Genomic DNA, 13,378 nt, shown 5'->3' with positions numbered 1-13,378 from the left:
TTTAATGATTTAAATTTTTTATGCCTTTTAACTTTTATGAATATTAGCAGAAACATTTGCTTGTATGCTAAATAATTATCTTGTTTTGGCAATAAGTAAACAATTAACCTCATTAAATGTTCACATTAAACATTCCAAGTTCTGACGTTAAAACTGTCCGTTAATTATGAAAAAGAATTTTGATATTAATATCATACATGCCATAATGTCCCAGACATCTGGGACTGTCCCGGAAATCTGGTGACTGTCCCGGAGGTGTCTTAGAGATCATGTGTGTACTATGTCCCGGTAAAAGTCAAAAACTGTTCCAGAAAGTAGCCTATCAATTATGGCATGCATGTTAATATGCTAAAAATTAAGTTGTGGACAATATAGATTTGTGTTAGACTACAAGGTCATGGGGGCTGATTGTGGCTCTATATATTCTGCTGGCATAGATTTATAATAATTCTTAATTGTAGCAAGCATCACACTAATTTTAATAAACAATAGTAACGTATGTTAACAGTTGACTTAAATATGGTATGCTTCACAATTTGATATGTGTCAAAAATGATTGATTTAAAAAATGAAATTTAAAAGTCGTTAAATTACAACCTTGTATAAAAAAATAAATATGTCATTTTGTACGCATTGAGGCAAATCACAGTATTAAAATGAAATATAGTAATTTAATTAAGTCAAGTTTCGTGTGTGTAAAAAAAGATAGGAGGACTTTTAGTATTAAATGATAAATTTAAGTAACTGATTATAAAAGTAAGGTTATAATTGGTTTGATAACTAAAGAAGCAGAAATATGTTTATAGAAAATTTACATAATTTATCATTACATGTATGTGATAATGTAATCATAAAACAGGTTTTTAACATATTAATTAATATACCAACCTCATTTAGTCTAATTCTAATCTTATATCTTTCAGTATAAAATCATTTTATATTTTAGAAAATTAAATAATTCCTAACTTAAAGTGCATTTTATGTGGATTATAAGTAAATGGGAAAAAGGAAGGAGAGCTATATAACATTCTGTATCTCTAACTTGCAGAATTTGTATAACAGATTTTCACTGCCTTGAATAAGGAACATTCTGTTCAAAGATGAAAGGATTTCAATATCAAAATACATGTACATGAGCAACCAACCATGGAGCTAGAGCCTGGTCAGACTGCGTGGATGTGCAGGCTGGCCTAGCTCTATATGATCATCCTCTATATACTGGTGGCAAAGGCTATTTAAATGATAATTACTTTTTGTTCCAGCAGGTAAAGACGAGATCCTGAACACATTTTAGTTAACTTATTCTTTACTTGAAAGCAGTGATATTGAAATTGTTCATAGTTTTCATTGTTTTCATTGTTTTGTGCACTGCTGTTTCTACATGTATTTATTAAGTTAGGCCTTTTTCATTTCTCTTTGAAAGCATTTTGATGACAGCTCTTCAATTGTTTTCACCCAGGACAATGCTAACTTGTATAATTAAGTTTATTAGAGAAACAGACAAGCATGTACAACTGTGATGTGATGAAAGCTAAATACCTTGATAACAGGATGTTACGCTAGATAATTGAAATGTTTGTATTGAAATATATTTGTATCTCAAACCTCGGAATGTTAGCCACAATAAGTCACCACATCTATGCTTCCAGTATTAGAACCAACCCAACTCATAAATCCATTACATAGGTTCTAGAGGGTCAAGATTAATGGTTCTAGAAAATTTGTCTTAGAACCTTTTGTTGAATAGAAAACAAAAGAAAAACAAACACTCCATTATTATGTAAGAAATATATAACTTTCTGGGTGTCAGAACTCCTTGCAAAGATGCCAAAGAAAGGTGTACTTCTACCAGCATAGATCCAGGATGGCTTGCACATTGGCTTTGTGACATATATTTTGTTGCATGCTCAATTTCAGTATGCTGTGAACTTGTGATTGATGGTAGACAAATTTATGTCACGCAAAAGAAAAACATCCATGGGACCCTTTTCCTTCAAGTTTATTGCATATGAAAGTGTTGAGTAAAATCTGTGTGACATTTGCTGCAGAACATAAAAGAGATCAAAAAGTAACTAAAGCTCAATGCTAATCAATAATTCAATGTTATCATTTGATTGAAAAATTTGTCTCATACTGAATGTAGTCTTTTATTTTTGTCATCAGGGAAAACATAACTTCAATAGCACTGATTACCTTTATGTTGCTAAGTTACTAGTCTTTTTGTAATGAATTTATCTTGCTCAAAACTTAAAATTGTTCAATTTTTTGTTGCACTAAGACTGCTAGCATAACTTGTCAGCAGTATGATATGGCATGGCTTCATACTCATGCCTAGCTAAGTCATTATCCCCATTAACTCTTGGTATTAATAGTTTATACATGTATATAAAAGTTTCAAATAATGTAAACAAAATGATAACCAGATACATCTTTTTTCAACCCTAAACTTGTAAAATTTTGACTTTGTCAGCCTGCAGACAAGACTGATAGTATGGGTGTGCAACCTGGCCAGGGTGATTGCTTCTTGTTGTAGAAGGTCAAAGGTTAAATTGATTGAACAATTTGTTTGATGTATTTCGAAAGAAAAGGTTATTTGACTCATTTCACACAGGCAAAAAAGAAAAAGAAGAGAAATATTCAAGACAATATAACAAAACTTATCAGCATTTTCTGCTGAATTGACATTCATAACAAAAATGAAAAATTCTTGGTAATAAAAAGAGTAGATTGCAGACAAAGAATGTCCGTATTTCATGGTTTATCAATATTAAGAGTTTTCTAGTGAATACACCCATGATAACAATTGTGACATTTTTGCCTGTTTTGCATGTGATTTGCATATGATTTAAGGCATCTATTGTTGCTGGAAGTGATTCACAAGGCTAATATTGATCTGATTCCTGTGATCCTAAGTCAATAGTTGAATCTGAACTCTTACCAGATCTCTCCTTGTAATAATTACTGGCATATGCCTACTTCACTGCAGACTAACTCAGGTTGTCACATTTCATTGTTGGCGGCATTAAATTTTTAAAATCAATGTTATTTATTGCCAGAACCAGGCACCAGAAACCTGTGTGGTGGGCTTCTAAAAAAAGAGTGTTGGTTTTTTGTTTAGTTAATAACTTCCAGATATTATTGCACACAATGTGTAAAGTACAATTATAAGAAACAAAGGTACAGGTCACATCCATAAGAACTGTTATTTACATTATAAGTGAGTGTACTAGGGGATCAATCTCAAAACCTCTGGGTTTGCATTTACAGTGCTGTCACAGCCTTTGGATCATTCACCTGCTATTAGTACATCATAAATTATCAAAATCAAATGAGAAGCCAATGTTAAAGTTAAATTATTAAAGGATAATAAATCAGTGCTTGTTGTTTGTATATTAAAACAGTGCTGTCACAAGTTTACCATCATTGAATCACCTGCTCTTACAACATTTCATTAATTAGCAATGTTTCCTTAAGTTAAAGTTCCGAAATTAAAAGAAAAGACAATGTTGAATAATATTAATAAATTGTGATTTTGGTTTGTGTTCATTCTTGCACTGTCATAACTGTTGTGTTGTACCACTTTCATGTTGTTTTGTATCAAACATATTGATTTCTTGGTAATCTGAATAAAAAAAGTGTTAACGACCATTTTCCATTATACTCTAGTCATGTTAACAAGATCATCCATTAACTCCTGTGAACATGGTTTTATCTCTTCCATGCATTCCAGTTAATATTTTGTTAGAACATATTCCCTCTGATGCCATGGTTGCCAGTCCTCTATTTTTACAATCCCCTTTTGACAGCTCCTGATATAAAAACCTTGTTGTTTCAGTTAAATTAAAAAAAAAATGATGGCTTAATGAATTATTATAGAAGAGTGTTGCTTTTTTCCATAAATCACATGACAGTGGTCTTTTTTAAAAAATTCTGGTTTTTTTAGCTCGACTTTTCTATGAAAAGGGGAGCTATCCTACTCGCCCCGGCGTCGGCGTCGGCGTTAGCGTTAGCGTTAGCGTTGGCGTCACACCTTGGTTAAGTTTTTCGAACCACCCCACTTTATTTCAGAAGTATTACAAGTATGGCTTTGAAACTTACCATACTTGTTCACCATCATAACCTCCATCTACAGACAAGAGTACATAACTCTGTCAAGGTTTTTGACAGAATTATGGCCCTTTTTTGACTTAGAAAGTGTATTGAGCTTGGTTAAGTTTTTTGTACCACCTCACTTTATTTCAAAACCATTGGAGGTATTGCTTTGAAACTGACCATACTTGTTTACCATCACGACCTTCATCAACAGACAAGAGGACATAACTCTGTCAAGGTTTTTGACAGAATTATGCCCCTTTTTGACTTAGAAAATACATTGAATATGGGTAAAATCCACTTATTGCCTTAACCCTTTGAGATATTGCTTTGAAACTTTTAATGCTATTTCACATCATTACCCCCATCTGTACGCAAGAGAAGGTAACTCTGTCAAGGATTTGTTTTAAAAATTAAGGCCTTTTATCGACTTAGAATCTTGGTTAAGTTTTTAGTACCAGTCCACTTTTTGACTGAACTGTTTGAGATATTAATTTGAAAGTTGGAATACTTGTTTACCATCATGGTCCCAAAACATGGGCAGGAGAAGGTAATTCTGTTAAGGATTTTATTTGAATTATGGCCCTTTTTGACTTAGAAACTCAGTTAAGATTTTCATTCTTGTCCACTTGTTGACTTAACCATTTGAGATATTACTTTGGAAGTTGGAGTTCTTATGTGCCATCATGAGACCTATCTGTAAGCAAGAGAAGATAACTCTGTGAAAATGTTTCTTGATTTGTACTTAGAAATTCCTAGTTAAGTCTTGTGTGCCCTTAACTGTCAAAGTTTTGTTTTATAGGCAAGCACTAAAAAAGTCGAGCGCGCTGTCTTACGGACAGCTCTTGTTATGTCATGGAATAGTAAAAAAGTGCTTGTTTAGCTTTATGACAATGGTAGATCATCATTTAAAATGTAGCCAGGCAATATTTTGCACTATGTTTAATGATGTAATAACATATTTTGGCTCTTTGGAAAGCTGAGGGGGAGTTTATCTCACATTTCCTTGCTATGTTTGTATGCCATATTATGGCACTCTCAATAAGGAGATAAAATTACATTTTTTCATGAGTTCAAAACTGTTGCTGACAATGTAAAGGAACTATAAAGCTCTATACCAACAAACTTACAAAAAAAAGAGCTCAACTATAATCTCTGAGTGCTTGACCAGGAGGGAAAGGGCATAACTTTGTGAAAAGGTAACTCATAGTTATGGGACTTGGTCCATCATGTAAGATAATCACAAAGAACAAGGGTGTGACGGTTCAACCCATACCCTTTCTTAGTTTTGGAGATAACTTGCACATAAAAGTCCAAAGTCAGTACTATTAAGCTCTCCAAAGTTTTTGAGTAGTAAAGCTTCAAATATACCCCCCTGGAAAGGGAGCTAGAGTATTTCAACTTTTGCTGGCATGAAGTTAAATGCAATTAGAAAATCTCAATTGGATATTTAAAAACAAAACGACTACACATACTACTATGTAATAATTGCTGAGTCAGCATTAAATCATAATAGGAAAAAAAAGTTGGATATACCCTGGAGAATTGTTCACAGTGTCTGTAGACTTGTAGGAGAGTTATTGATTACCCTCAGGCTCGCAGTGTCAACATAACTTTTTACCACCCATTTTATTGAGGAAATCCTGCTTCAGTATGGTAGTTGATTAGCTACTGTGAAAACTTTATTGGTCATTGATGAATGATAAGTCAACAAGCAATTTAATTGTAACAACATCTTGAAACCCCGATGGTAATCAATTTGAAAACAAAAAAATAATTGATTATTTATGACATGGTAGGTTAATATGACTAAACTCTCAACTTCCTTTGTACAGTAACTCCAGTACTAAAACACAACCTCTATTCCATACAAGTCTATCACTCCACGCCCATCTTCATGAGTCTATGTAGATGCTCCCATCTACAGATATCCCTGTGGACCCATCCATTGAATCTGTCCTTTAAGACACACCCATCTTACCCTGAGTCTCTAGACATGCATCCCTCTAGACCAACTGACCCTGCAGTAAAGCTATCAGTCTATTTACTCTGACTGTTTATATCTCTAGACCATCAAGCTCCATTCAGTATAGTAACAGCTTCGTTCTTCCCATGTGAGTGCCTGTAAGAATATATGCATAAGTGGCGACATTACCCAAGTGGTTAAGATAACACATAAGACTAGAAATCTAAGGATCATTATCTGTGTGTGTGTGTTCAAACCCTGTATTCGACAGTGTTTCAATAAGCTTATAGCTGCCAACACAATCAAACTAAAATAAATTTGTATAAGATAACCCTGTCCATGGTGACAGTAAGAAACTTTACCCTCGTTGGTTCCAGGAACAGGTTCAAGTGTGTCTATAAGCTATAAGTTTCCTGGGCAATCAAACTAAAATAAATTCTGTATATGAAATACACGGAATTTTGACTGACATATGAAATGTTTATTTAGAATTCAGCAGACAATGCATCTTCATATGTCAAGGCAATGTAACTCCATGTAATGACCAAGTTTTCAAATGTCATAATACTTCCCCTTTTATAATATGTAACAGTTGATCAGTCATATAATATGATAACTTGTGGCATAATACTTGTTTAATTAGCTATCACTGTCACTGGTGTCAGGAAAGGTTAATTATTTAATAAATCTTCTGGAAACAAGATAAGCTGAAGATAGGAGAAATACATGTGATCAGAAAAGAGATAATTAAGTTTGTGATTGATTTTCTAGTCAATGGTCAGCTCTTTGTGTACTTGTTAAGTATGATTAAAATTAATTGAAATCACTTGTTTAAAAGTTCATTTAACAATGTTATGTTTTGCCAAGTTGGGTGAGAAATTTGTTGACAAAGTAAGGAAATACATGTAGGTGAATTTAAACGCAGTGCTATTTGCATCCATATTTTCACCTGTGTTTCATAACAATAATGTGCAGTCTAAGAGTACCTTTTCATTTTCTGAAGCTAATGTCTTCTTTAAAGATCACATTGACAATATATGTTGTTCAATCTCATTGAAACATTTTTGAAATATAATGTACTATTGTAATTATATCCTGGTGTTGAATGAATGAAGTGGGTAGATTTTGTTGAAATCAGACTCTCCTATATTATATGTCAAATACTGGCTGTAACATAGTAAACTGTGATCATTTACAAGTTTTAGCATTATAAGTCAGCAGGGAGCCACTCTGTTTAATTGTACAAAGTTATAATTTTGTAAGAAAGTATGTGATAAAAGGTAATTGATTACAATATCTAGGGTTTTATTACACAGCATTAAAATGTATGTCAGTTTACAAAAGCTGGATGACCTGTTGTCAGTTAAGTTAGGTGCCTTTGTGACTGTGTGGTTACAGTTGCTGATTTTGAAGCCCGCTTGTGGAGTGTCATAAATTCAATATTAGTGGTGCTTCTTCTACAGATTTCTGCCAGTATATGAAATATTTCATAGATATTTGTGAGAACTAAAAAAAATTAGTCTACCAGTACCTGCTTTGAAGTCACCTTTATTACCTTTATAGTCAGATTGACTTTTAAACCTAATATGGTATTAGATACTGTTTCTTTGTATTTCAGATAAAGTTGGTCAACATTAGCAGTAATGATTTAGTTGATGGCAACCAGAAACTAACACTTGGACTTGTATGGTCAATCATTCTACATTGGCAGGTAATTTGGTTTTAAACTATTACAATTTTCCTATATCAAGAGAGAAGTTACTTCCCTTTGTATTTTATTGCCATTTGTAATAATGATTAATTATGTGGCAAAATGATAAATATAGTAATAGTTATGATAATGATAATACCTATGATTATTTAATATACTGTTTATTTGTTAATTTTGATATATAACTACCTAGGATAAGAAGATTCTCTATTTTATAAAAGGGAAGAGATGTGAAATATAAAGGGGGAGATAACTGAAATATTAAAGGGAGAGAAGTGAAATATGAAAGGGGAGAGAAGTGAAATATGAAATGGGAGAGAAGTGAAATATAAAAGGGGAGATAAGTGAGATATGAAAGGCGAGATAGTGAAATATAAAAGGGGAGATAAGTGAAATATCAAAGGGTATGAAAGGGATGAGATGAGTGAAATATAAAAAGGGAGATAATTGGAATTGATCAAGGTTATATCATGCAAAGTCTTATGATAAAAGGAAAAGAAAAAACTTTTTACTATTGCTGCACATATACAAGTAGATGTATAGGTGCAAGGATGACTCTGCAGAAAAGTATTGAATACAGCTTCAATAAAGATCCAAATGAAAACATTTAAATATTTATATAATATAACTGTAACATATTGTATTATATCGATACCTAGACAGGATTTTGAATAGTTAATGAAAAATAAATCATGAATATTAATTATAACAAGTTTGTTAGAAGTGATTTTGACCTTTCAGTTACTCTGATTCAAAGTTTGAAGTTAGGGGCGCATCTTATAATCTGTCCCAAATGATATAAAAGAAGTGTAAGTTAATCAATATGGGCCCTGATATCATATGCAAGATGCATAATATTATAGATTAACGCAAACAAAATTTATGGATTCTGTCCAAATTAATGCATTCAATCCAAGAATGATGCATGGAGTCTGTATGGCTTTTATTCAAAATTGGCACTTGAATGATGGGCGGTTTTAAGACAGATTGGTTTTGTAAGGAATAGGAGAGGGTTAAAGAAAGGAACATGCATAAGGCATGACAAAAAGATGGAAAAAATTGTATAATATCAGATGAGAACACCAAATTATAACTTAATTTCTTATAACAGGATAAAGTTTTTGTCCCCCAAGGACAATCAAGCCTTTTATTTAGGTTATTTTTTTATCAGCACAGAGCAAAACACTCAGTATTTGTCCCCATTGAGAGGCTTTATGAGATGCAATGATATGGGTGAAAAAGTGATCATTTGCCCTTGTCTTTGTCAAGTCACAAGTATAATCAGCTAAGAAATAAGTTTTATTTAAAGAAACAAAATAGAATAGCACTTACACTGACCTTGAAGTAGAAAATCTACAGTTTTAGATTGCACATTGCACAAAAAAAAACAACTAATTTTTGAAATATATCATCAAAATTAATACATAAATATGTGGCCAAGTAGTTAACATGTCCCACTAATAATCTTAGAATTGCTGGCCCTGTGGGTTCAAACCCTGCAAGGGGCAAGCTCAACGGTTGTGTCCTTGACCAAGAAAACTTTACACACATTGCTCAGTACTTAGTGGTGGTTCCAGAGTGTTGCCTTCCAACGCAATCAAACTGACAAAGTAAAAATAATTTCTGTATAAATTAAGGCAGTAATTGTCAAGACATTTAAAATACAGGTTGCATATATAATTTCATGCCATTCTCATTCCATAAAAAAATTGTCTCACTTTAAACCCCATAAACTTCAAATCATAGGAAGTGTTACAGTAGTGTATTAAAATACTTTTTATCTAGTTTACTGTATCAATTTAAGTAATTTAGATACTGGAGTTGTTTGACTGCTGAAAACAGATGTATAATTTACAGGGAAAAACAGCTTAACTGTATAATTTACAGGGAATAGCAGATTTAACTGTAATTTGCTAGTATTTTAAAGCAGATAATTTGTGCTGGTTTAGAAAATTAAAGAAAATTGTTAGGCCAGTTGTTAAAAAAGTTTTTGCAGTGTTGCTATGCAATCTGCATAAAAGCAGTTACTAAGTTAGTAGGTGGATATTTGAGTCCATACTCTCAGTGCCTGAATGGGCAGATGGACCCTTAAATATTAAGCTTAGAACACACACATCAGTGGTATTAAATTTGTTGAACATTTAAATAAGAATAAAAAGAATTTTGTTTGGTCATTGAAAATTTTAAAAACATTTTTTTACATTGCTGGCCTCAGTGGCATAACAAGCTTTTGTAACAGTGGGTGGAGTAAGGGTGTAAAAAAATGTGTGATAACCTCAAAGTTTGGGATGAAATAGTTCTGGACTTGTTCGATGTTATAAAAAAGCAACATTGGATTACTGGAATTTATAGATGATTTAACATGTTGATGGTTTTATATCCTCTATCATAATTTGTTCAGGAAGAAACTTGATTTAATAGCAGGAGCAAATGTTGTAATTTGGTTAATTTTACTGGTAATTTAGGCAGTTTATTTATGGTAGACGTAAAACTTTAGAAATAGCATGATATTTGTAGTACAGCCAGGAGAAGATAGGTAGTTACAAGTTCAGATTCTGTTTTGTTTTAAACTTATCATGATATAAATATCTGATCTGAAACAACACCCACCTTCCTATTTCTGGTTTCAAGGTCACATTATACATGACAATTATGTGCTATATGAGAAGAATTGATAAAAACTATCTTAATTACATAGAATCATGATATTTTAAGAGTATTGTTGTTTTTTTGTTATTTATCACTCAATACTTTAACTGAACAAGTCCCCCCTGAGTGACCTTGAGATATTTTTTTTGTTCTGATCTTATCTGCATCAATTAACAGTCTAGTCACGTGTGTGGATTAATTGCAGTACAATATCATTTCATAAAATGAATATTGTCCCTCTGTCCTTAATCCCCCTTGTGGCTGAGGGGTTGCCTTTAAAGGTTGAGGCTTCATAAATTGCAGCAGAAATCAACTTTTGGTTAGCAACACAGGATAAAAATTTAGAACACATCAATTCCATTATATAAGTTCTAGGGTTGTTAAGGAAACTGGTTGCATTTGAAGTACATGTACATTAATTGTATGTGGTGTGATTTATTAGAAAAAAATAACCTGTTGCCAAAATTAAGCCTTGGTGAATTGCAGCATCCTTTGTGCAGACAGATCTCTGTTCTCAAACAATTCATGATTTGTAGTTGCTACTTAGCTTATATTAGCATAAATCATAATTATTTTCCATAAAAATTATTTAAAAAAAACTACAACATTAAAATGAGCAATATTTTTATATGTTTTTCAGGTGAAGGATGTTATGAAAGATTTGATGGATGACCTAAGACAGACAAACTTGGAGAGGACACTACTGGTGTGGTGTAGACAGTCCACCACTGGGTAATTCTTCTTTATTATGACATTATGTACAGGCCATGTCCACATCACGTTGGAAGTCTTACTGTTTTACCAGACTTGTATTAATTATATACTGGTTTGTTTATGTAATGTCATATTGTGTTGAAGACCTCCCAGTAAGGTAGACTGTGGAATGATGATAGAATTTCATTTTGCTGTCTGATGTCTGTTTGAAATTGTCTTTTCTTCTAAAATAGACTGTCATTATGGTGTCTACTGTCTGTTTTTAATTGGTTTTTGTCAAAACCTTTAAAACTAGCGAAATTGAAGGCTTGGCTTTAATTGTCTTAAATAATATGACTGTACTTATTGAAACAAATTTATTTTAGCTTGATAATAATGAATAAGCTATTTCTAAACCATTTTCATGTACTTTTCCTGGAATTAACCAGCACTGGTGTCACAAGGAAACATGGTAATGACCTGGGTTGGGGTTAAACCCATGATCCCTCGGTTGAGAGGCAGACACCTTAACCACTTAACCACTACTTCTATCAGACAGATAAATATTATGTACTTTTAATATAAAGAATATATTGTCCTATGCTATTATAGAAAGTTTAGAAAGAATTTGTAGAGATTATCTACATTATAGAATATATACAATATTAGGATAGGACATCAGAAATTCTTGAATCTTGACTAACATGATAAGTTGAGTTGCCAGGGCAATGAATCTTGAAATATTTGATAACGAAAGAGAGTGTTTTAACTCCAAAAAACTTGGAAAATAAGTTTTGACAGTGTTGAAATGGACCCTTGAATATAATACGTTATCTTAGGTAGAATGATAGATAAACCATGTGATCATTAAATCAGAAAGAAAAATCTAGAGAAGTACCACTTAGATATTCCACTTCAGTCCCTCCATGATGATCATCTGTTAATTTATTAAGATTTAGCCTAAATGATAAATCTTAGAGAGTTCCTTGCTTTATTGTCCAGTAAAACATGCCAAATGGATTCTCATAAGTAGCATAAAACTACAGGAAGTTACCTGACTGTAATGCATTTTTCCCTTGCAGTATGTTGATATATAGGTAACATAATGTCTTGTATAATTACCAGATAACCAGGTGTGTTACCCACCTGCCAATGTTTATATTAATTACAGCATTTAGGTCACATGCCTGGCAGGTTTACTTACTATCTTAAATGACAAAAATCACACATTGAAGCCTTTTCTGTTTAATAGTGCACCAATTTTTAAACTTTCAGTTAATCAAAATTTTTTAATGAGAGTAGTAAACAATTTAATTCGAAATTAAATTTTTAATTGAAATTTACTTATTTAGTTAGGAAGGTATGATGTTTGTAATGTGTCTCCAACATTTCCAACATGTCACTCTTTACACTCTGCCAAGTTCACATGTTGACTTTCCACATTTACTCATGGAGGAACACATCAGGTGTCACTTTATGCATTATTTCAGGAACAAGTGTGCTCTTGAGTAAAACCACCAACCTTCTTCAAAAAGAATCCAAAGTCCTTAGTGACATTGGAACCCACAGTAATCAGTGTGTGACAAGAAATTTCATGTCATCAAATCTTAGGGCCTTGTGGCTTAGTCATTGAAGCCTAATTTTACAGTGAAGTGATACGACCCTATATAACATACACCACTTTTGATGCATATATTTCATTTGTTTGTGTTTACACTTGTTTTGATTTATTGTAATACAGGTAGCTATTATCCCGTTGTTTAATATGAAATATGTGATTTATTTGATTAACTTGTATTATATACATGAACTATATTCAATATTTCAGGTATGCCTTGGTTGATGTGAAGAATTTCACCACCAGCTGGAAAACTGGCCTTGCATTTAATGCTTTAATCCATCATTACAAGTATGTATTGTCTTAATTAAGTATCCTCCAGAAACATTTTCTGTATTAACTTGACTTTCATGACAAGTATTCAAAGACATTATTGATAAAGACATATGAGCCGCGTCACGACAAAACCAACATAGTGAGTTTGCGACCAGCATGAATCCAGACCAGCCTGCGAATCCGCGCAGTCTGATCAGGATCCATGCTGTTCGCTTACCAACTCTATTACAAGTAGAGAAACTGATAGCAAACAGCATGGATCCTGATCAGACTGCGCGGATGCGCAGGCTGGTCTGGATCCATGCTGGTCGCAAACCCATTATGTTGGTTTTGTCACGACGCGGCTCATATATTAAGGAGTTTGTTTGTTGTT

At 32.8% G+C, this 13,378-nt stretch overlaps 1 protein-coding gene across 1 annotated transcript in view; it reads left to right on the top strand.

The window, feature by feature from the left end:
- LOC132713337 (dystrophin-like) overlaps positions 1-13,378 on the top strand; it is a gene marked incomplete at its 3' end in the record, with an annotated part of 157,509 nt that overhangs the window by 35,681 nt on the left and 108,450 nt on the right. The window contains 3 exon segments of the mRNA XM_060695887.1: positions 7,677-7,769; positions 11,059-11,150; positions 12,940-13,020. Of these exon segments, the coding sequence (XP_060551870.1) occupies positions 7,677-7,769; positions 11,059-11,150; positions 12,940-13,020 (266 nt within the window).

The sequence above is a fragment of the Ruditapes philippinarum genome, unplaced genomic scaffold (genome assembly GCF_026571515.1).
Source record: "Ruditapes philippinarum isolate M1 unplaced genomic scaffold, ASM2657151v2 ctg288_1_1_1_1, whole genome shotgun sequence".
Lineage (NCBI taxonomy): Eukaryota > Metazoa > Mollusca > Bivalvia > Venerida > Veneridae > Ruditapes > Ruditapes philippinarum.
Note: the sequence above shows the minus strand (reverse complement) of the source record. Positions and strands in the feature narration are given on the sequence as shown.